General features: G+C 43.8%; 1 protein-coding gene across 4 annotated transcripts in view; it reads left to right on the forward strand.

Moving 5' to 3' along the window:
- The window catches only part of LOC126236766 (conserved oligomeric Golgi complex subunit 4), a 128,836-nt gene that overhangs the window by 62,760 nt on the left and 41,038 nt on the right, over positions 1-25,038 (forward strand). For all 4 annotated transcript variants that reach the window (XM_049946336.1, XM_049946334.1, XM_049946333.1 and 1 more), the window contains exon 9: positions 23,716-23,979. In XM_049946336.1, coding sequence (XP_049802293.1) covers positions 23,716-23,979 — 264 coding nt within the window. The remainder of the gene's footprint in view (positions 1-23,715; positions 23,980-25,038) is intronic.

Consider the following 25,038-nt stretch of genomic DNA (forward strand, 5'->3'; position numbering starts at 1 on the left):
TATCACTGAACAAGGCATTTTTGAGTTTCTGAAATGCATCGTGACACTCTTTGGCCCACACGAAAGATACATTTTTCCAACACAAGCAATGCAATGGGGCCACGATCTGTGAAGCGTTCGGAATGAAACGAATGTAGTATGACAACTTGCCTAGCATTGACTGCAGTTCACATACATTGCGAAGAACAGGCAGGTCACAGCATGCAAGCAAATTAGACTGGAGTGTGTACACACCCTGACTGTTTATCACATGACCTAAGTACTGTAGTTCTGTCTGGAAAAAGTCACACTTTTTGAGATGACATGTGAGTTGAGTCCTGCATCTGACAACACTCGAAAAAGAGTACGCAGATTGGCAATATGTTCCTCTGCCGTACGAACTGAGACAGAAGTATCGTCAAGGTAGTTCGAACAGAACGACACTTGAGCAACCAGCTATTTCGAGTAATCTTGAAAAAGGCAGGAGCAAAGGCACTGCCAAAGGACAAATGCAAATACATGAACAACCCTAAGTGAGTATTAACAGCAAACACTTCTTCATATAGTGGTATTTGCAAATAAGCATCACACAAATCTGTCTTAGAAAAGAAACAGTTCGCACTAAGCCTGTCCATAAGTTCCTCAGGCCAAGGCAATGGATAAGTGTCAATTATTATCTGTGGATTGACTGTAGTTTTGAAGTCAACACAAATGTGAATGCGACCAGAAGGCTTGGGCATCAAAACCAATGGACTTTCCCACTGACTAGCAAGTATTGGAGCAATCACACAATTGTCTTGCAATTTTTTTAATTCACTGGCTACTTTGTCTCGTAAAGCAGTGGGAACGGGACAAGCCCAGAAAAACTTAGGCTGTGTGTTGTCTTTTGGGGTAATGTGCATTACAAAATTCAGAAGTCCATCAGAAAAGAGTTCAGGTAATTCCTTAAGCAAACTGACAATGTTGACTGTTTATGGAAAAAGTTTAAGGCAATTGTAAAATGCGTTTTAGACAGGTACGTGCCGAGTAAAGCTGTGAGTGACGGGAAAAACCCACGGTGGTTCAACAACAAAGTTAGGAAGCTACTGCGAAAGCAAAGAGAGCTTCACTCCAAGTTTAAACGCATCTAAAACCTCTCAGACAAACAGAACCTAAATGATGTCAAAGTTAGCGGAAGGAGGGCTATGCGTGAAGCGTTCAGTGAATTCGAAAGTAAAATTCTATGTACCAACTTAACATAAAATCCTAGGAAGTTCTGGTCTTACGTTAAATCAGTAAGTGGCTCAAAACAGCATATCCAGACACTTGGGATGATGATGGCATTGAAACAGAGGATGACACGCGTAAAGCTGAAATACTAAACACCTTTTTCCAAAGCTGTTTCACAGAGGAAGACCGCACTGCAGTTCCTTCTTTAATCCTCGCACAAACGAAAAAATGGCTGACATCGAAATAAGTGTCCAAGGAATAGAAAAGTAACTGGAACCACTCAACAGAGGAAAGTCCACTGGACCTGACGGGATACCAATTCGTTTCTACACAGAGTACGCGAAAGAACTTGCCCCTTTCTGACAGCCGTGTACCGCAAATCTCTAGAGGAACGCAAGGTTCCAAATGATTGGAAAAGAGCACAGGTAGTCCCAGTCTTCAAAAAGGGTCGTCGAGCAGATACGCAAAACTGTTGTTGTTGTTGTTGTGGTCTTCAGTCCTGAGACTGGTTTGATGCAGCTCTCCATGCTACTCTATCCTGTGCAAGCTTCTTCATCTCCCAGTACCTACTGCAACCTACATCCTTCTGAATCTGCTTAGTGTATTGATCTCTTGGTCCCCCTCTACGATTTTTACCCTCCACGCTGCCCTCCAATGCTAAATTTGTGATCCCTTGATGCCTCAAAACATGTCCTACCAACCGATCCCTTCTTCTAGTCAAGTTGTGCCACAAACTTCTCTTCTCCCCAATCCTATTCAATACCTCCTCATTAGTTACGTGATCTACCCACCTTATCTTCAGCATTCTTCTGTAGCACCACATTTCGAAAGCTTCTATTCTCTTCTTGTCCAAACTGGTTATCGTCCATGTTTCACTTCCATACATGGCTACACTCCATACAAATACTTTCAGAAACGACTCCCTGACACTTAAATCTATACTCGATGTTAACAAATTTCTCTTCTTCAGAAACGATTTCCTTGCCATTGCCAGTCTACATTTTATATCCTCTCTACTTCGACCATCATCAGTTATTTTACTCCCTAAATAGCAAAACTCCTTTACTACTTTAAGTGTCTCATTTCCTAATCTAATTCCCTCAGCATCACCCGATTTAATTTGACTACATTCCATTATCCTCGTTTTGCTTTTGTTGATGTTCATCTTGTATCCTCCTTTCAAGACACTGTCCATTCCATTCAACTGCTCTTCCAAGTCCTTTGCTGTCTCTGACAGAATTACAATGTCATCGGCGAACCTCAAAGTTTTTACTTCTTCTCCATGAATTTTAATACCTACTCCGAATTTTTCTTTTGTTTCCTTTACTGCTTGCTCAATATACAGATTGAATAACATCGGGGAGAGGCTACAACCCTGTCTTACTCCCTTCCCAACTACTGCTACCCTTCCTTGCCCCTCGACTCTTATAACTGCCATCTGCTTTCTGTACAAATTGTAAATAGCCTTTCGCTCCCTGTATTTTACCCCTGCCACCTTCAGAATTTGAAAGAGAGTATTCCAGTCAACGTTGTCAAAAGCTTTCTCTAAGACTACAAATGCTGGAAATGTAGGTTTGCCTTTTCTTAATCTAGCTTCTAAGATAAGCTGTAGGGTCAGTATTGCCTCACGTGTTCCAACATTTCTACGGAATCCAAACTGATCTTCCCCGAGATCGGCTTCTACCAGTTTTTCCATTCGTCTGTAAAGAATTTGCGTTAGTATTTTGCAGCTATGACTTATTAAACTGATAGTTCGCTAATTTTCACAACTGTCAACACCTGCTTTCTTTGGGATTGGAATTATTATATTCTTCTTGAAGTCTGAGGGTATTTCACCTGTCTCATACATCTTGCTCACCAGATGGTAGAGTTTTGTCAGGACTGGCTCTCCCAAGGCCGTCAGTAGTTCTAATGGAATGTTGTCTACTCCCGGGGCCTTGTTTCTACTCAGGTCTTTCAGTGCTCTGTCAAACTCTTCACGCAGAATCATATCTCCCATTTCATCTTCAGCTACATCCTCTTCCATTTCCATAATATTGTCCTCAAGTACATCGCCCTTGTATAAACCCTCTATATACTCCTTCCACCTTTCTGCCTTCGCTTCTTTGCTTAGAACTGGGTTGCCATCTGAGCTCTTGATATTCATACAAGTGGTTCTCTTCTCTCCAAAGGTCTCTTTAATTTTCCTGTAGGCAGTATCTATCTTACCCCTGGTGAGACAAGCCTCTACATCCTTACATTTGTCCTCTAGCCATCCCTGCTTAGCCATTTTGCACTTCCTGTCGATCTCATTTTTGAGACATTTGTATTCCTTTTTGCCTGCTGTATTTACCGCATTTTTATATTTTCTCCTTTCATCAATTAAATTCAATATTTCTTCTGTTACCCAAGGATTTCTATTAGCCCTCGTCTTTTTACCTACTTGATCGTCTGCTGCTTTCACTACTTCATCCCTCAGAGCTACCCATTCTTCTTCTACTGTATTTCTTTCCCCCATTCCTGTCAATTGTTCCCTTATGCTCTCCCTGAAACTCTCTACAACCTCTTGTTCTTTCAGTTTATCCAGGTCCCATCTCCTTAAATTCCCACCTTTTTGCAGTTTCTTCAGTTTCAATCTGCATTTCATAACCAAGAGATTGTGGTCAGAATCCATATCTGCCCCTGGAAATGTCTTACAATTTGAAACCTGGTTCCTAAATCTCTGTCTTACCATTATATAATCTATCTGATACCGTTTAGTATCTCCCGGATTCTTCCAGGTATACAACCTTCTTTTATGATTCTTGAACCAAGTGTTATGCTCTGTGCAAAATTCTACAAGGCGGCTTCCTCTTTCATTTCTCTCCCCCAATCCATATGCACCTACTATGTTTCCTTCTCTCCCTTTTCCTACTGACGAATTCCAGTCACCCATGACTATTAAATTATCGTCTCCCTTCACTACCTGAATAATTTCTTTTATCTTGTCATACATTTCATCAATTTCTTCATCATCTGCAGAGCTAGTCGGCATATAAACTTGTACTACTGTAGTAGGCATGGGCTTTGTGTCTATCTTGGCCACAATAATGCGTTCACTATGCTGTTTGTAGTAGCTAACCCGCACTCCTATTTTTTTATTCATTATTAAACCTACTCCTGCATTACCTCTACTTGATTTTGTATTTATAACCCTGTAATCACCTGACCAAAAGTCTTGTTCCTCCTGCCACCGAACTTCACTAATTCCCACTATATCTAACTTTAACCTATCCATTTCCCTTTTTAAATTTTCTAACCTACCTGCCTGATTAAGGGATCTGACATTCCACGCTCCGATCCGTAGAACGCCAGTTTTCTTTCTCCTGATAACGACATCCTCAGGAGTAGTCCCTGCCCGGAGATCCGAATGGGGGACTATTTTACCTCCGGAATATTTTACCCAAGAGGACGCCATCATCATTTAATCATACAGTAAAGCTGCATGTCCTCGGGAAAAATTACGGCTGTAGTTTCCCCTTGCTTTCAGCCGTTCGCAGTACCAGCACAGCAAGGCCGTTTTGGTTAATGTTACAAGGCCAGATCAGTCAATCGTCCAGACTGTTGCCACTGCAACTACTGAAAAGGCTTCTGCCCCTCTTCAGGACGCAAAACTATAGACCTATATCTCTGACGTCGATCTGTTGTAGAATTTTAGAACATGTTTTTTGCTCGAGTATCATGTCGTTTTTGGAAACCCAGAATCTACTATGTAGAAACAGCGATTGTGTGAGACCCAACTCGCTTTATTTGTTCATGAGACCCAGAAAATATTAGGTACAGGCTCCCAGGTAGATGCTATTTTCCTTGACTTCTGGAAGGCGTTCGATACAGTTCTGCACTGTCGCCTGATAAACAAAGTAAGAACCTACGGAATATCAGACCAGCTGTGTGGCTGGATTGAAGAGTTTTTAGCAAACAGAACACAGCATGTTGTTATCAATGGAGAGACGTCTACAGACGTTAAAGTAACCTCTGGCGTGCCACAGGGGAGTGTTATGGGACCATTGCTTTTCACAATATATATAAATGACCTAGTAGATAGTGTTGGAAGTTCCATGCGGCTTTTCGCGGATGATGCTGTAGTATACAGAGAAGTTGCAGCGTTAGAAAATTGTAGCGAAATGCAGGAAGATCTGCAGCGGATAGCCACTTGGTGCAGGGAGTGGCAACTGTCCCTTAACATAGAGAAATGTAATGTATTGCGAATACACAGAAAGAAGGATCCTTTATTATATGATTATATGATAGCGGAACAAACACTGGTAGCAGTTACTTCTGTAAAATATCTGGGAGTATGCGTGCGGAACGATTTGAAGTGGAATGATCATATAAAATTAATTGTTGGTAAGGTTGAGATTCATTGGGAGAGTCCTTAGAAAATGTAGTCCATCAACAAAGGAGGTGGCTTACAAAACACTCGTTCGACCTATACTTGAGTATTGCTCATCAGTGTGGGATCCGTACCAGATCGGGTTGACGGAGGAGATAGAGAAGATCCAAAGAAGAACGGCGCGTTTCGTCACAGGGTTGTTTGGTAACCGTGATAGCGTTACGGAGATGTTTAATACACTCAAGTGGCAGACTCTGCAAGAGAGGCGCTCTGCATCGCGGTGTAGCTTGCTCGCCAGGTTTCGAGAGGGTGAGTTTCTGGATGAGGTATCGAATATATTGCTTCCTGCTACTTATACCTCCCGAGGAGATCACGAATGTAAAATTAGAGAGATTAGAGCACGCACGGAGGCTTTCAGACAGTCGTTCTTCCCGCGAACCATACGCAACTGGAACAGAAAAGGGAGGTAATGACAGTGGCACGTAAAGTGCCCTCCGCCACACACCGTTGGATGGCTTGCAGAGTGTAAATGTAGATGTAGATGTAGCTACACTGTCTTTTGGGTTAAAAGCAGTCACTGAAAATACATTGTCTTGGATGCTAAGGCCAAACAAGTCAAATGAATCTAAGTCAAAAATATTTTCACTGTCTCTTTATTCCAACACAGTAAATGCAACTGTCATAATGTGAGGTTTATAAGTGGCAAGCAAACTATACTGTCCAAGTAAAGGAATTTCCTGTTGTATGCAGTGAGGTGCATGGTGAGCTAACTATTTGTATGTGGCACAGTTAAGCAAAGTTGCAGAACCACATGTGTCCAATTCAAAGGCAACACAATGTCCAGCAATTTGTAGTGTTACTGCTACAACCCATAGTCGGATTTGAAAGCACTGCATCCACAGAATGTGAATGAGACCTGTTATTGCAAGAGCAGGCAGAATTGCGTTCTTTTGCCGTAGCAAGCAAACTGCCTGGAAATGGCCTTTCTTTCCACATGAGAAGCATGTCGCATTGCGCAACGGGCAGTCTTAGTGCTTATGGTGAGCAAAGCAGCGAGGGCGAGACTTCGCTAGATTTACAGACCTGGCTATGTGTTGACTAGGCTATCAGCTTGTCCGTGTGTGCACTTGTTGAGGCAGCTAATTGGGGCCGTTGAGGGCGAGAGGTTATTTGACCTGACAAATTGGGACCTGACAAAATTTATCAGCAGCTATAGCACCGGAATCGAATTGTTATAATATTTGCAACACTTGATGGAGGGAAGGATATGAGTACTTGAGAATATGTTCTCTAATTCTGCTATCGCGACATTGTATGTGATCGCATCATGAATCATCATGTCACAATAAAAGTTGCCACAACTACAGTTGGAATTGACACTTCGTAGTGAGACCCTGTAAGTCAGTACACCACTGATGGTTCATCTGTTCTGTCTTTTTCTTAAGGTAAAAGAACTGAAATCTGGCTGCTGCAATCTGAATCTACTGTTTGTAATACTGACTTAATGCACCTACTACTACGTCATAGGACAGTGCATCGGGAGACAACATAGAGAAGAGTTTTTGAATTAAGCAAAATACAGGGGTTCCCCCGATGGACAGAAAATAATGAGATTTCACAGTACCTTGAATTCGATGGACATGACAGTGGGCCTGGAACTGGGTGAGATGTTCCTCCTCTTTTTCATCGAAGTGCTGAAGTGGTGGAATGTTGTTCGGTGGGACTTGGATTGGCTGATTGGTCGGTTGTGCAGCCGATGCAGCTTGTGTGGCAATTGATTGCTGTACAGTAGACAGCAATGTGGTGATTTGCTGTTTCTGAAACTGAAAAATCTGATCTAGTTCAAGAGCAAGAGCAGTCTGCGGCTGAGACGCAGTGGCAGGGGGTGGAGGGGGTGGGGTAACCATTACAATGCTAATAAATTGCAACTAAATATGAAAAGACAAACAGAAAAGCAATGTGTAAAGTCTCTGAAAAGAGAAATAGATAGTTCTGCAGCTCCCCTTCTATAATTCATGCAACAACAAGAACAAATTAGCAAATAGAATCACTGTAACAACAGCTCCCCTGCAGCAACCTAGAGTACATGAAAAGCAAACAAAACATATTGATCAGATGCATGACCACTTGTTGTGGCTGTGCCATCTTGTAACGTTTTGCGGTTCCTGGCTGGATGAGGAGAGGGTGGTATGAAAGGTGGGTGGCCAGTTTCCTCTCACTACAACACAAAATGCACATGTGATTTAAGATACACTTTATTACAGGAACCAATTGAGTACCTAACTTCAGTGATGTCCAATCTGAAGTTTTGTGATTAACAGCAGTCAACTAACGTGTATTAATTCTTGAATCTTGTCGGTGTCCATATGGCAACTACATACAATGGCTAATGTTCCCTCACACAGTGTGTACACAACCCGGGAGATCCGGGAAAAACCCGGGAATTTTTCATCCGGGAGAAAACTGTGAAAAATCTGGGAATTTTTCATCCGGGAGAAAACTGGGAAAAATCTGGGCATTTTTTAGAATTCCGGGATTTTTCTTTTGTTTTAGTTTTCAGTTAAATTTTTGTAATTTTGACTGGTAAGAAACAATACTCTAACAGAGGATATTACTGTACCCCGCTACTGCAGAATAATACTGCAGCAATAAAAAATGAACAATAGAAAAAAAAATGAAAATAAAACTTAGGTTGCAAAGGAAATGCGCCATGTACAACAACAAAACACAGTGCTCATACAAGCGTCTGCCAACAGCAAAATGTTTCAAAGGCTTTAGGAAGACTATCAATGCTTCATAACAACAAATTGCCTCTGATGAGCATGACGTCACAACTGTTTACATTTGATTCGTTTGAGCAGTTGTGAGCAGGCTCATGCGTATGCGTAGTTGAGTCACGTATGTATAGCACTTTCTCCCGTTTCTGGTTACAGAACTGTGGCTGTTAGCTGTACAAGCAGTAGCAGCAAGCAGCAAATGCTACTTGGAAAAAATTTACTGGCACGCACAAGCTGCTAGGTTCTCTGGGAGGCAAACTGAGGTATCTGCCCTGGGCGGTAATTACAGGGGGGTGGGGGGGGGGGGTGGGGGGGGGGGGGGGAGTTTTGCGGCGGTTCGGAAATATCATTGATCCAGGGTGCACAGAGCAGCCTGAGTTGTGGAAAGGTGGATAGTCTCCACGTGCCTCGTGTTTACGTTTAGTGATATTTCGGTGGCTGGGAGCTATCAAGTGAATTAAAATATATTCACATAATTACGGAAGGCTAAAATATGTTATTAGTTTCAGATTTTATTTCCACCATTCTGACAGTCGAGCATTAATCACCTTGCAGAACAATGAAGTTATTTTTGTCGGTTTTCTAAAGAAAGTTGGCTTTTATTAATCTTTTCCGCTGAGAGAGTCAATTTATTTGAAACAAAGTGTTTAATTCCACACTATTGGCTAGTTTCCACTGTTCGCTGCATATCAAAAGTGCATCTTTTCATCTTAGCACATGTGGTATAATGCCATAATAAAGAACCAAACACAGTACAGTACTGATACTCGAAGAAAATGTACATCCAAATCTGGATACACGAATGTGCGCTTTAAGCCGAATTATGAATTGTAGTATGGTTCACAAAATTCTGATGCTCTTGGAGTGTCCTCTGATGTCTTGTTTCTCTTACGACGTAATGTAAGATCTTGTAATGTTTTACATGTAGCCGGCCGAAGTGGCCATGCGATTAAAGGCGCTGCATGCAGTCTGGAATCGCAAGACCGCTACGGTCGCAGGTTCGAATCCTGCCTCGGGCATGGATGTTTGTGATGTCCTTAGGTTAGTTAGGTTTAACTAGTTCTAAGTTCTAGGGGACTAATGACCTCAGCAGTTGAGTCCCATAGTGCTCAGAGCCATTTGAACCATTTTTACATGTACAAACATTTCTAAGTTCTAGGGGACTAATGACCTCAGCAGTTGAGTCCCATAGTGCTCAGAGCCATTTGAACCATTTTTACATTTACAAACATACGGGCTTCCTGTGTCATCGTAGCTGCGCAAGTGCGGTGATGCCTGTTATCTGGCGCTCTCTGCCAACTGCTGAAAGGAACCTTTTTCTAACAGGTTGCGGGAAAATATTGTGAATGGCTGTTTGAAAAGTGTTACATTCAAAGTAAATTTCCTTTTACACAACATGAGCTATGTGCAAGAAAGTACAATGAATTTCTTAAATCACAGAGCTTTTGACTCTCATTTAAAAATCAACTCTTTGAGGATGACCATTAAGAAAAGTTTTGAGACCAGATCAGACATTCATGTCGTTATTAAAAATTTTACTGGCACATTTGTATGATGTATCTTAAAGTGTAACACGTGCAAAAAAGATCAACATTGTGTGTGAAAGCTTAGCTTCTCTTACAGCTTATTAATCTTAGAGACCAATATTATAGTGAAAGCTTTGCTTTTCTTGTAGCAACACTATGTATATTAATTTAAACCATTCACTTTTCAGATATTTGTGTGTACACACTACTGAACAGTGATATTGCTATTGGCTGACTACATCACCTGTCCTATGCTCTGAATATCCCCCGTCATCGGCTGGCATATCACATGAATGAGCTTGGACTGGCTTACAAAAGTGCACCGCAATCTCAATTTCAACACTTCGGAAAGTAACATGCGGTGTTTGGTGGGAATTCGAATTTATACTTTCATAATACGAAAATATGCAGCACACCTGTTGCTGCTCATCAAAGATCTTTCCAATACATGTATTTTTTTTTACTTATTTTATTTATTTTTTTCTGAGTTTTGTTTTCTAAAGGGCGGAAAATTCTACTCCGGTGTATAAAACCATAAACATTCAAAGGATTAATAAGTTTTGCAGTTCCAAGGAAAAGTATACTGTCACTTAACACAGAAAAAGTGTATTTTCACCTGGGAGAAAGCAAACTGAGTACTGATGTGACATACCAAGGTACAGAGATTGAGATAGCTTGGTCGGCGGTGGTAGCCTATATGCATGCTGTCCAAGGGTTGTTATTGGCTCGTAGCCTGGGAGCGTGTCTTGGTCTTCTTTTGTCATAGGAGTGCTTATATCAGCACTTGCTATACAATGTTTTCTAGTGCCAACCAGTGTGCTGGCAAAAGTGTATGTCAGGACAGCTCCATTCTTCCATTTGTTATACTGAAGGCTTTATTGAAGCAGCTGGAATTATTGTATAGTCATTGAGCATTTGCCCTACTATTCCTATATTTACTACACACTATATTGATGAGAGGTTCTGGATATCTTAAAGGAATCCACTTATGTCCAGTTTTGAACCTGTATGCCCTGCTGCTGCCTCTATTGTAACCCAAAGGTGCAATGGAGGCATGCCCAGCAAGGTCTCCAACCCAGTAGTGGGTGTGCTGCTAATTTGTCCTGTTATGGCTAATCAGCCAATCTCTGCACTTTTCCAGGCTTCTCAGCAGCCACATTCTGTTGTACTTTATTCCACGATATCATAGATCTTTTTACAGTGCATACTCCTGGGATTAGACCACAGTTTTTAGCGGTGACCCTTCTAGTACTCATAAGAGTACTTTTTTCTTATTCCTTAGATGAGGGGCCCATGAGAGTTTCGTACTCAGGTTTACACCTAGATACATCACTACCCCCTCTGCTGGTAGAGTTTCATTGAGGAGCTTGAGATTCCAATTTTCCACAATTTCCAGTACACATTGTGCCATTGTTCTAAAAATACTGCCAACTTTGCCAAGTTTTACTTTGACTAAGCTGTCTGCATTGTGTATCCATCATCATCCTTAGAGTACCTCCTATATTAGTTGGTATTGTAGTGAGGACTTTATTAAGTCTAGCGTAAGTAGCTGTACCATCCACTTCTCACAGTACACTGTCATGAAAAGTAGTTTTGCTTACCTGGTCATGAGGTTGTATTTGACAAGGGCTTTCTGTCATTTTGCTCATTCTCCTTTCTTCCATGCAAGGTTGATAGTCTTCTTACTTTCTTCCTTTGAATTTCCAGGTTGTTGTTCCACCAAGGTACATTCCTGTTTTTGCACTTCTTGGTGATGAGCAGGTTTCTAAAGATGAGGTCATAATAGCAGTTGTCCCTGCATCTGCCATTTCCTCAAAGTCTACTGGTTTCCTTATCAAAGTTCTGACTTCAGATAAATGTAATTTAGGTCTTTCCTATATAAGCTGCAATCTGTTTTCCAGTGATTCCTATGGGCCATGGTCTGTTTAACACCTATTTCAGCCTCAAATTTGTGCAAGTGATCAGATAAGGATGGTTCCATTGACACCATGCTATTGTTTGACATAACTATTCACTAGAATGGATACAAAAGTTATGTCAATTACTTCTTCCCTTCTCTTCTTGAAGGTAGGTTGCATATCCCTATTCAAATTTCCAAATCATTTTCTCGTAGAAATTCGAATAGGTGCTCGCCTCTGCTGTTGATGTCACTGCTTCCCTGCACCAGGTTGTTGACATTGTCATGACAACCAACCATCAGTTCATTCTGCTGTGAGCAGCTATCTACCAGTCTCCTCACTTCCTGGGAAGAAGGCATACTGTCCTCTGAGGGAAGGTAAGCTGATGTCAGTGCAATATCTCCTTCTTCAGGTTGTTTCACCCTGATAGTCACGAGGTCCCTGAAACAGAAGTCCTCCATCATCATGAATGAAATTCCATTCTTAACATAAATGTATGTTCTGGAGTTCTCTAGATTTCTAGCATAAATAAATTTAACTCCAGTTCCTCTGAGATCTGAAATGGCCCCTTTATGTAGATAGGATTCCTGGATCAGTGTGTCATCCACCTCCTGTCTTCCCAAAAGACAACTGAGGTCAGCAGTTGCCCCTTTACTGTATTGCAGGTTTATCTTGCCGCCATGTTCACTTCTAATGTCTTTGATTGTCCCAACTGCAGCCTGCAAGAATCCCAAGTACAGTTTCACGTCCTGTTCTCATATTGCCATCAGGGATTTTTTGCCGATTTCCTTCACAAGGGTTTAGCTGCCTGGAACAACCTTTTGGTTGATTGTTCTCCAACCCTCTGTTGAGACCTTCGGGTTCTGTGCCATTATTTTCTTGAACAGAGTCTTTGGAGGTATACCCTTAAGAAGTTTTGCTATCCAAATTGATACCTTCTCAGTCTTGAGAAGCTCAACCACTGTTTTGACTAGCAGCTATGCCTCCTGCCACAGAGATATCTCAGGCACCATCTCCTTAAACTACTCCACTGCTCTCATCCTCTCACAGACAAAGATCAGACCACACCTTCGTCCAGATACATTCTCCTAAATTTGGGTCCTCTCTCTCTCTCTCTCTCTCTCTCTCTCTCTCTCTCTCTCTGTATATATATATGTGTGTGTGTGTGTGTGTGTGTGTGTGTGTGTGTGTGTGTGTGTGTGTCGGTTCCATCCCCCCTTCCTCACCTCCTCACTCCACCTCCCCCCCCCCCCTCCAATCTTCTCAAAGAGAGCCATCTGGACAAGCTCCATCCGCTGCAAGGTGATGTTGACCACTAGATGTCCCTGTTAGATAACTGTCATCAAAAACCAAGACTGCAGAATTATAAGCCTGTTTTTCTATTGCCTGCTTTGACTTTTTCTGGATCTGTTTATCCTGGAATGAAAGTACTCAACTCCTCCTTTGTTCTCTTTTTCCCTGACTTAGGAAGTAGAGGGGATCTGGTTACCCTCTTTACTCGTTGGGTTTTTTGCTTTTTTTTTTTGAGATCTGGGGAAGAAGACTGTTTAGTTCCCTCCATTTGTTTTTAAGAAGCCATTCTACATCTTCCATTTCTTTTTGTTCTTAGAGAAGTTTCCTCCTCTGAGCTCCAGATAAGGATTTGATCTTCATCTAGTCCAAATTCTCAGTAACCGTTTCCACTTCATGGACTAATCTGTCAGCTGAGTCAGTTGTGGAAACTGCTTCCTGCAGTTCCAACCCCAATGCTTAGGTATTTGAGGTCTCATTAAGTCCCTCAGTTTTTGTTTTGTTCTATTTGTCCTTCATTCTGGTCTCACGAGAATTGGGGATTTATTCGGTCGACATCATGGAACTCCATCTAGTGCAAGGCTAATTACTCAAGGTCACCCGGTATCCCTGATGCCCCATCAATGACATATCTTCCCATGTACCAAGCACCCTTCAGCACGAACTGCGTCACACATTGGGTTGGGTATCTTGGGAATTGGGGAAAAACTATGGAGGGATGGGGCATTGCGGGATACCCTGGAGACCTGTCCAGCATGGGAGACCCTGCCAGTAGCTACACTACTGTAGCTTTCAGCTTCATGTGAACACACAAGCTTCTCCACCCCCACAGTACTTACTCTGACAAGGTGGTGTGCCCCAGAGAGGTTATGAATAGTTACTAGCCTGTTATCATCATCAGCCACTTGATGTCCGCTGTTGAACAAAGGCCTTCTGGACTCTTCTTTATGTTATGAAGTCTTCAGCTATACATAACCATGTTTCTTCTTCATATTTTTTATCATCTACATTCTTTCCTTTAGGTCATTGTCTTGGTCTTTAAGTGTGCAGCAAAGAAATTACCTGATCCCTCTACCATTTACTCAACTGTGTATGTGTCTTCTTCTCTTATTGTAATGTACATCTTAGGTTTCACTGAATAGTTTTATCTTTTTTGCTATGTAATTTACCAGGTAAGTCATAGGTAATATAATCTAAGAACTAGTTTTATTTCAAAGTGCTTAATACTGTTTGCAGTATTAATCAGAATTAAAGTAAAAAATGTAGTGGCCAGACAATAACTATGAATTAATTATTTTTCTAGGTTTTAACTGTAGTGCTTCATTCAATCCGTACATTTCTTTGTGTTGATAGATGAACAGATCACGTGTAGTAGCCACCAGAAAGATCGCGGGAGGCGCACATTGGCACGGCGCGTCACGGGCGGTAGTTGCCGCAAGTAGACTCCTGTCCACCAGAGGGCACGCGAGAATTCGGACGCGACCTCTGCCGGCGTAACAAGAACAACAACAACAACAACAACAACAACTCCGGCAGCACGGGCCATGCCCAGTCAGTTAACATCGGGCATGCCTAGGACACAGTCCCGGTCTACGCTAAGTGAAGTGCGACGTAACGTGAACAGTGTTACTACACAATTGGCGACGAGTAGGGTCGTTCTTTCGCGTGTTGCGTCGTTGTTCCGGTTTCGCAGCTTCTCCACGGCATGTGGAGGATTTGGTGCGGGTTTTGGTGGCGCAGCAGACGGAGCTCATGGCCACCATGAAACAAGTGCTTCCGGCGTTGCTCTCCACGCCGTCTGCTCCGGCGCAGTTCCCTCCTCCCTTTCCCCCGTATGACGAGACGGAGGAGGATTGGGACGCATATGAACATCGCCTTCGGCAGCATTTCCAGGCGTTTCATGTTGCCGATGCGGAGGTATGTCGTGCTCTCTTCTTTTCTTGGATATCTCCCTCGCTGTATCAAGTTTTGCGGCAGCTAGCGCCGTTGCAGGAACCCTCGTCCTTGTCTTTTGACGCATTGTGTTCATTGTTGTCTTCATATTATCGCCGCCGCACGCATGTTGTGGCGGCTAGGGTCGAGTTCTATCAATGCAAGAAACAGCCCCATCAGTCTTACCGGGCGTGGGCCACTACCCTGCACGGTCTTAGTCGCAAGTGTCATTTTGTCACGGAGCAGTCGCGAGAGTCGTATGCCCACGTTATGGTACGCGACGTCATTGTTCGTTCGGCCCCTGATAGGGAGGTCCGGCAACGGGCCCTGCAGTTATAAGACCCTTCCCTCGAGGAAGTCCTGTCCATTGCTCAATCGTATGAAGTCTCTCACACAGCAGGTCAACAGCTGGAAGCGTGGTGCGACGTCGCGGAGGTTCAGGGCGGCGCGGCCGCGTCCACTGTGTCCGGGGTGGACGACGTGCGAGCGGTACAATCCGGCCGTTAAGGCCGCTCCCGCACGGCGCGTAAACAGAATTCCGGCCGCTGACCCCTGTTGCCGTCCTGTGCGTCGTGCTATATACATCATGATCGGTCAGAGTGCCCCGGCGTTGGGCCGTTTGTCGCAAATGTAATAAAAAAGGTCACATTGCTAAAGTTTGCCGCTCAGCCTCGAAAGAATCGAAGGAAGCAAGTACAGAGGACATGGACGTTGACATTCAGGAACTTTCATCGGGCCAGGCTCCCGACGCATCGGCACGCAAACTCTTTATCGAGGTGTCGGTTCGGTCGCGCCGGTTACAACTGCAAGTAGATACGGGCGCGGCAGTTTCGTTGTTGAATGCACAAACTTATTCCGGCCTTGGATCGCCCCCGTTGGCGCCAGTTTACCGGCGTCTACGCGGTTATGGTAAACAATTCATTCCCCTACTGGGTCAATTCACTACCGACGTGACTTACAAATCAGTCACTCGGCCTATTACTTTTATTGTTGTCAGTGATGCGAGCTCCGCTAACCTTTTTGGCCTGGATGCCTTTCAAGCTTTCGGTTTTTCTATTGCTGACACCATACAGTTGGTCTCCGAAGACGTTCCCTATCACTCATTGGAATCTTTGATCTCAGACTTTCCAGATATTTTTGAGGAGGGCCTGGGGCGTGTTTCCAATTTTGAAGCTCACTTAACGTTGAAGGCGTCGGCTCGCCCTCATTTTCTACGCGCGAGACAGATCCCCTTGGCTCTCCGCCCTCAGGTAAAGGAAGAGCTAGACCGGCTGACAGCCCTAGGGGTCGTTCTTCCCGTTTCTTCCAGTGAGTGGGCTTCGCCCCTCGTTATTGTCAAGAAGCCCTCGGGAAACTTACGTCTTTGTGGCGATTTCAAGGCCACCATTCATTCCCAATTGGTGGTGGACACCTATCCTTTGCCTCGTGCTGATGAATTGTTCTCCGCCCTGGCGGGAGGCCAATATTTTTCGAAAATCGATCTGTCGGAGGCTTATCATCAGATACCACTTGATGAGGACTCCAAACGGCTGGCGGTCGTCAACACCCCGTTTGGCCTTTACCAATACCAGTGGTTGGCTTTTGGAATATCCAGTGCCCTGGCGATATTCCAGCGTTATCTTGAGCATGTCACGTCGACAATCCCTCATTGTATTAATTACCTGGATGACATAATTGCCACAGGCCGCAGCACGAAGGAACACTTGCGCAACCTTCGCACCCTCTTTCTCAAATTCAGGTCTGTGGGCTTGCGTTGCAACCTGCATAAGTCAACCTTCTTCCAACCGTCCATTGAGTATGTGGGCTACACCATATCTCGGCATGGCATCCAGCCACTAGGAAGTTTGGTCCAAGGTATCGTCAACCTTCCTCGGCCCACTTCGCTGAAAGAGTTACAAGCTTTTTTAGGCAAGATAGCCTATTACCACCGGTTCATTCCCAGGGCTTCCACTATAGCCCACCCCCTGTACTGCCTTCTGCACAAGGGTGTTCCTTTTGATTGGTCGCCTGCATGCAAGCGAGCGTTCACCTCGTTGAAGGGCCTCCTCACTTCAGCCCCTTGTTTGGCTACTTTTGATCCCCATAAGCCGTTGGTCCTGGCTACAGATGCTTCGCAGTATGGGGTGGGGGCGGTCCTGGCCCATCGCAACGCAGATGGTTCCGAGCAACCACTGGCGTTTGCGTCTAAAACGCTTAGTCCCGCGCAGGCCCATTACTCCCAGGTGGAAAAAGAGGCTTTGGCCATTGTCTACGCTGTTACCAAGTTTCACCCTTTCTTGTATGGCACGAAGTTTCAGTTAATCACTGACCATAAGCCGTTAATATCGTTATTTGGCCCTGCCTCTCAGATTCCGGATAGGGCGGCCCACAAACTACAGCGCTGGGCCTTGTTCCTCTCTAAGTACCATTATGACATACATTTTCGCCCTACAGGACGGCATGCCAATGCCGACGCTCTTTCCCGTCTTCCGGTGGGCCCGGATCCTACGTTCGATCGAGAGGAGATTATGTGTTTACATTTGGATGTGGCGTCCCGCCAAGCAGTTGATGGCTTCCCGATCACTAGTTCTCGAGTCGCCAGGGAAACGGTGGCTGACCCGGTTCTCCGGCAAGTAGTTCGCCTCATTCAGCAGGGGTGGTCCTCCCGCCCTCCGGGCCGGGCCTCGGACCCTCTTCGTAATTATTTTCTTCTACGAGACCGCCTCTCGGTCTTGGAAGGAGTTCTCCTTCTGGCTACCGATGATACAGCTCCTCGCGTGGTTGTTCCTGCAGGTTTACGAAGGGAGGTCCTCACGTTATTACATGCGGGGCACTGGGGTGTTTCCCGTACTAAAACCTTGGCTCGCAGACATGTGTACTGGCCCGGTATTGACAGAGAAATTGAGCACTTAGTGGCCGCCTGTTCCCAGTGTGCGAGCCAACAAGCATCTCCCAGGGCAGCGTTCTCTTCATGGCCGCCGGCAACCCAAGCATGGGAACGTGTTCACATCGATTTTGCGGGCCCGTTTCTCAGTGGCTTTTGGCTCATTGTCATTGATGCTTTTTCCCGATTCCCATATGTGGTTCGCTTCTCCTCAACCACTTCAGAAGTTGCAATCCAGGCACTAGCAAAAATCTTTTCTGTGGAAGGTCTGCCAATCACCCTGGTCTCAGACAATGGGCCGCAGTTTATTTCGCAGACCTTCCAGGATTTTTGTAGGCGCTTCGGTATTTGGCACGTTTGCTCTCCCCCCTTCCATCCACAATCGAATGGGGAAGCAAAGAGCATGGTGCGCACATTTAAGACGCAGATGAAAAAGTATGTGCACAAATTTCCTGCAGAGGAAGCCTTGTCGTTTTTCTTGACGGCATACCGGACCACACCAATGGGCGAACGCAGCCCCACAGAGCTCCTCCATGGGCGTCAACCTAGGACTCTGCTGCACCTCCTCCGGCCTGGTCCTCGCCAGTCTTCACAAAACGGAGTACCTGGCTTTCCACTGGGTATGTCGGTCTGGGCCCGTGGGTTTGGTCGCAATCCACGTTGGATACCGGCAGTGGTCCTGCGCCGAAATGGCCGCCGGCTCTATACCTTGCAGGTGGGGGATCGGGTGGTACGTGGTCACCAAAATCAGCTACGTCCACGTTCGGGCACCCACCCTCCGACCTCTCAGACACCGGCTTCCCCATTGCCGGCACCTGTATTGGTTTCACAGGGGACGTTACCTCCTCTCCCCGCTGTGACTCTGCCGCACTGCGATGGTTCTCAGCCTTGGCAGCCTCCAGTAGCACCGGCATCGCCATCATTCGAGATGCCCCAGCGAGAGCCGGCCCCCCCTAGCAGGCCCGGTTTCTCAAGGGGCTAGTTCACCTGTGGTCGTCCCTTCCCCTTTGTCCCCGCCACTGGGTCTTGCCCCTCCCGAGGTGGAACAGGATCCGGAGTTCGACAGCTTGTCACCCGTTCTGTCCCAAGCTCCGGTTGTGAGACAACGGGGGCCTCTTCGTGTGGGTCACTTCCAGCCGTATTCGAAGGTTCCGGCTCGAGGGTTGGCAGATCCCCTAGACTCTGGCCGTCCAATGGATGTGGAGGTCATCGCTCCTGCCCGACGCTCCACTTTCCGACGCAGTGGATCACAGTGGCTTCACCCCCCGAAGGAGGAGGAGTGTAGTAGCCACCAGAAAGATCGCGGGAGGCGCACATTGGCACGGCGCGTCACGGGCGGTAGTTGCCGCAAGTAGAGTCCCGTCCACCAGAGGGCACGTGAGAATTCGGACACGACCTCTGCTGGCGTAACAACAACTACTACTCCGGCAGCACGGGCCGTGCCGAGTCAGTTAACATCGGGCATGCCTAGGACACAGTCCCGGTCTACGCTAAGTGAAGTGCGACGTAACGTGAACAATGTTACTACATCACGTACTAATGGTTCAAATTTAAATCTATGTTGATATTTTTTTTGGACAGTTACTACAATTACTGAAGTTCAGACTTATGCTTAGTATGAGGGTCACCCTTTAAATTTTTTATGAATGGCCATGAAATGGCACTATTGAGATGTGACATTACTGATGTTCCAAAATTTATCAAGTTTTTATTATTAAGACAATGGCAGCTGAGATATAGGTCCAATAGTTTGTTTACGGTGTGCATTTTAAGAAACAGCATTGTGAAAATTGGAAATTTCACTTGAACATTTTATTTGTGTGATTTTTTTTGTGATTTCTGTAAGTACATTACTTGACAGTAGTGCCTCAAATCGCTTCATTCAATTTTTACTAATCGATCACTTTCAGAATAGACCGTTCACTACACTGAAGAGCCAAAGAAACTGGTACACCTGTGTAATATCATGTAGGGCCCCCACAAGCATGCAGAACTGCCGCAGCATGGCATGGTATGGACTCAACTAATGTCTGAAGTAGTGCTGGAGGGAATTGACACCATGAGTCCTGCCTGTAACAATTCTGGACGTGTGGGGTGTCACATTGTCCTGCTGGAATTGCCCAAGTCCATCGGAATGCACAATGGGCATGAATGGATGCAGGTGATCAGACAGGATGGTTACGTACATGTCAACTGTCACTATATCTAGAGATAGCAGGGGTCCCATATCACTCCACCTGCTCATGTCCCACACCATTACAGAGCCTCCCCCAGCTTTAACAGTCCCCTGCTGACATGCAGGGTCCATGGATTCATGAGATTGTCTCCATATTTGTACATGCCCATCCACTCGATACAATTCGAGACAAGACTTGGCTGACCAGGCAACATGTTTCCAGTCATCAACAGTCCAATGTTGGTGTTGATGAGTTCAGGCGAGGTGTAAAGCTTTGTGTCGTGCAGTCATCAAGGGTACACGAGAGGGCCTTTGGCTTTGGAAGCCCATATTGATGACGTTTCATTGAATGGTTTGCATGCTGACACTTGTTGATGACCCAGCATTTAAATCTGAAAAAATTTACAAAAGGGTTTCACTTCCATCACATTGAACAATTCTCTTCAGTCGTCATTGGTCCTATTCTTGCAGCATGTTTTTCCAGCCACATATATGTCATAGATTTGATGTTTTACCAGATTCCTGATATTCAAGGTACACTTGTGGAATGGTCATATGGGAAAATCTCCACTTCATCACTAACTCAGAGATGCTGTGTCCCATTGCCCATATGCCTACTTTAACAACACATTCAAACCCACTTGAACCTTAATAACCTGCCATTGTAGCAGCAGTAACTGATCCAACAACTGTGCCAGACACTTGTCTTATATAGGCATTGCCAACCGCAGCACCGTGCTCTGCCTGTTTACGTGTCTGTGTATTTGAATACACATGCATCTTCCAGTTTCTTTGGCGCTTCATTGTATTAGTTTGCATAATTTCATTGCAGTTGCTCTTTTCAATTATGCATTTTGTGAAGCTTAACCGAAGTTGGTTGTTGCTTCATAAAACATCATTGCTGTGCACAACATGATTGAAGAGGATCAGTACTTGACTTACTGTGAGACAGAGGCATCCGTAGAATTGTTGACAGAGTGTGTCAGATTCGATCCTGCATTGACAAGCAGTTGTCAGAGAGATGTACATCCAGTGGATTCTGCACAGTTTGACCAAAACTCGGATACAGGATCATGGCAGTTGGTACGCTATTATTTAACTGTTTTTGGCTTGCTGAAGACATAATAAAATTTATGTCTGGAACAAAGTGTCGGCATATGAACAGCTGCAGACTGTTTCATCTCTCAGGCTGACACATAATTGTGTCTTATTATTTTCATAATTGAAAAAAGCCTTTACACACATGCTGTATATTGATCAAAACATTGATCTCACATATGCAGCCTCATTAGGAAGACATGGAAACTCTTCCCAATGAAAACTTTGTAGACTCCTGGACAGTTTGAACATAAGAGTTTGTCTTTTAAATGGGAATTATATTGCAAATCACTCAATTCCGCATGCCCAAGAACATGCTTGCTTTCATCTGAAATGGCAAATAGTCTCAAAAACAGATGTGAGATTAACAGTCTCCACAAAACATTTAGAAAATTGATCATGTAATTCTTTCAGTTCCACAATGAATTACATAAAATTGTTTTCTTGTTTTCTTTAACACCACAGAACTTAGGCAAACGGGCAGTGTTCGCTGTCAGAAGTTATCCCTTCGACAATGCAATTTCCTTTTTAAATGTCTTACTGCAGTCTTGTCCACTCAAGTCCACTAAAAACATGAGGTCTGCATCCATTCTGGATCTTCTAATTTTCATCTCTGCTTTCTGTTATCCTTCAGAAATTCTAAAATGATAAATCCTTCCAGGCATGACCCTCAGCTTAATTATCATACTTCACAGGAATATACAGGGTAGTCAGAAACAGTATGAAATGCTTGTAAGGGTATTGCAAGGGAGGTTGTGCTGAGAAATAATCGTTAAGAAAAAATTTGACATTTTACACTATTTCAGAGTTATTTAGCATTGAAGTTACCCATTTGGGCTGTAATGCACACAAACTCAAGCAGCCTGCCAGGGATAGTGTTCTTTGTTAGGTTTACTCCGGCCGAACAAACCTAGCTTTTGCTCACCTAGCTGAAAGTTAACACATCCATAAAAGGCACATTTTAACTGGTAATGAGCATTTGAACAAATGGTAACTCATAGACCCACAGATGTCTGTGCAGTGACCTGATTGGCTAACCGAGCGAGGTGGTGCAGTGGCTAACACACTGGACTCGCATTCGGGAGGACGACGGTTCAATCCCACGTCCGGCCATCCTGATTTAGGTTTTCCGTGATTTCCCTAAAATCGCTACAGGCAACTGCCGGGATGGTTCCTTTGAAAGGGCATGGCCGACTTCCTTCCCCGTCCTTTTCCCTAATCCAATGAGACCGATGACCTCGCTGTCTGGTCTCCTTCCCGGAACAACTCAACCCCCCCCCCCCCTCGATTGGCTAACTTCAATGGTAAGTAACTTAGAAACTGCACAATGTATCGAATTTTTTTCTTAAGTTATTTCTCAGGACAACCTGTCCGGCAACACCCTTTCTGACCATCCTGTATAATGTCTCCATACTCTTATTTCAGTTCTGCCAAAGCTGTTGAAACAAACAGTGTAATACTGCATGAGACCTCAGAAAATTTCCTGTTTGTCCCACCTTGCCTGAAAATTTGGCACACAGTGCTTCTTGATGTGTAAACAGTGAATCTCATACAGGTCGTCTGTTGTTCATTGTACATTTTTGCTTGTTCATCAGCAACTTAATCTTTGAATTCTTTGTGCATAATGTTCTAATGCCATTATAGTACATTTGCAGTACACATCATTTATTTGGCTGCAGAATAAATGTTGAGATTTTTTATTCTTTCTTTGAAAAATAACCGTGATTCTCATTCATTTCTAAAGGCTTATAACAAAAGGTAGCTAGACTACCTCTTGTTGTGCAAACAGCCCTGGACCATTGAACTTCTTTTATACCATGCGCAAATAGCATAGGATAAACAGCACTGGCACTATAATTCTGCTGAACTGATGAAAGTCATGCAGAGGGGAAAATCCAACACCAAATGGCAGAAGAAATAGTGTAGCATTGCGCTGCTAAATGGAATGGCACACTGTACTGAGTAGTTCCGAGAAGGACCGAGGAAAGCCAAGACATACCAAGTCTTGCTGAGACAATTTGAGTTCCAGACTGCACACATTGTGCACATATGAAGTTTTGCATACTGTGACTGCACACGTTGTACGCATATGAAGTTTTGAATGTTGTGGCTGACCCTGGTGTAGAAGACTGAAGATTTCGTTACCAACAAGTCAGTGATGTCATCAGGAAAAACAATAAAAAATGTCACATAATTCTTCGTAATGACAATGTCAGCTATACAGTACATAAAATGATTGATTATATGACAGAAGAAAACAGCAAACTCATATCTCATTGCTAACAAATTTTTTTTGTTGCCTTATGTGAAACAAAATATGTGTGTGATTTTTGTGACCTCAAGAAACTGTAGCACCCTTTCAGAACCTAATTCTTGAGGTACCAGCATCCAAGTGGAAAAATTTTTTCAGTATTAGTTCAGACACATGCATAAGCATATAAATTTTACAGGAAAATATTTTGAATAACAGGAAAATGATTTGTACCTTTTTTTTCTTTCATTGTTTAGCAAAAACTTAAAGGCAAGCCTCATGTTGTTATAATGTTATAATCAGGAGGCTGTCATTTTCATCTTGTTTGTGAATTTCATTACTGATGACATGTTGTCTTTATTTAGGCTTACCTGAATAATGCAGATGTCAGTACAGAGTACATAGATACCTTGCGTCAGAGTTTGACTGAAGAGATCCCGGGAATGTTAAATATGACTGAAAATGAATTTGCGAAACTTGAGAGCTGTCTTTCTGGACTGTCTTCAGTCAATGGAAGTCTGAGATCAGTAATAGAATATGGAATGCAACAGCTAAAGGCGAGTGCTATAAAACCTCGCATAAATCCTTGGATTGACTCATTTCTCTCCGTCGGTCACCAGCTGTCTGAGGTACGTAAATAGATTCATATTATAAGTGTTTTAAGTGTTGTTTTATGTGTGTATGACTCAACAAAATTCCTCCTCTCATTTCATTCATATGTGTTTTTATTGCAGAACTTGACTCTTCTTTGTTCTATTTGACATACAATCTGTAATTACCACTAATTGAGATGGTTAGGTCACAAATCTCCACTAGACCATCCAGATGTATATTTTCTGTTTCCTTAATTATGTGAAATGAATGCTAGATATGTGATTTATTCATCTCATTACGTACTGTATGCAAATCATTTTATTTGATGTACAGGAGACATGTCAAGGTTTACAAAAAGAAACTTTTTTTCTCTTTTTTAAGAGAAATACAGAAGTTTACATTATATTTTGCATTTCTAAGTTACAGCTACACACGTACATAAAATAATACATGTAACACAATCCCTGTGTTCAGACTGTGAAACTGTCCTCAATGAATGACTGCTTTTAAAGAGACACCATAATTAATGAGTCTGTTGAAACAGATGCTGAAAACCTTATAAACGGTGGAGGGCCAAGGGAGGAATAGTATTCACTACTCAGTTGTTTAAGATCTTTCCATTCAGCTTCATGTCTGACAATTTGAGTGTTTCTTGGAATATTGACCTTGGACAGCATGCTTACTGGAAGTTGGTCTTGGCTGTAAATGAAGGTGTGACACCATTAGTGCCACAAAGTCTGGTTGGAGACCAGGCAGTGAGCATACACACTGCCTGAAATAAAAGTAAAGCACCCAGAACACATAATTGGATGCTGGTGTGACTTTATACACATACACATCATTGTTGCAATTCTCTGTCACAAGTGGAATGGCCAGCAGAATGCATTATGTTGCTTGTGTGTACTGTTGTCAGGCTTGGTATGGTGTATAAGGGGCTTGAAAACAATGGATGTTGAGTGAGCACTGTAAGTGACATGGAGATGCTGCATACTTCTATGCGACAGAGCTGGCAAGGGGCCTCACCGTGGTCTCCATTAGGCTGGCTCATCGAGTTATGTAATATCCAGATTTGTGGGGCATTCAGGCGTGAAAGT

This window comes from Schistocerca nitens, chromosome 2 (assembly GCF_023898315.1).
Source record: "Schistocerca nitens isolate TAMUIC-IGC-003100 chromosome 2, iqSchNite1.1, whole genome shotgun sequence".
NCBI classification, from domain to species: Eukaryota; Metazoa; Arthropoda; class Insecta; order Orthoptera; family Acrididae; genus Schistocerca; species Schistocerca nitens.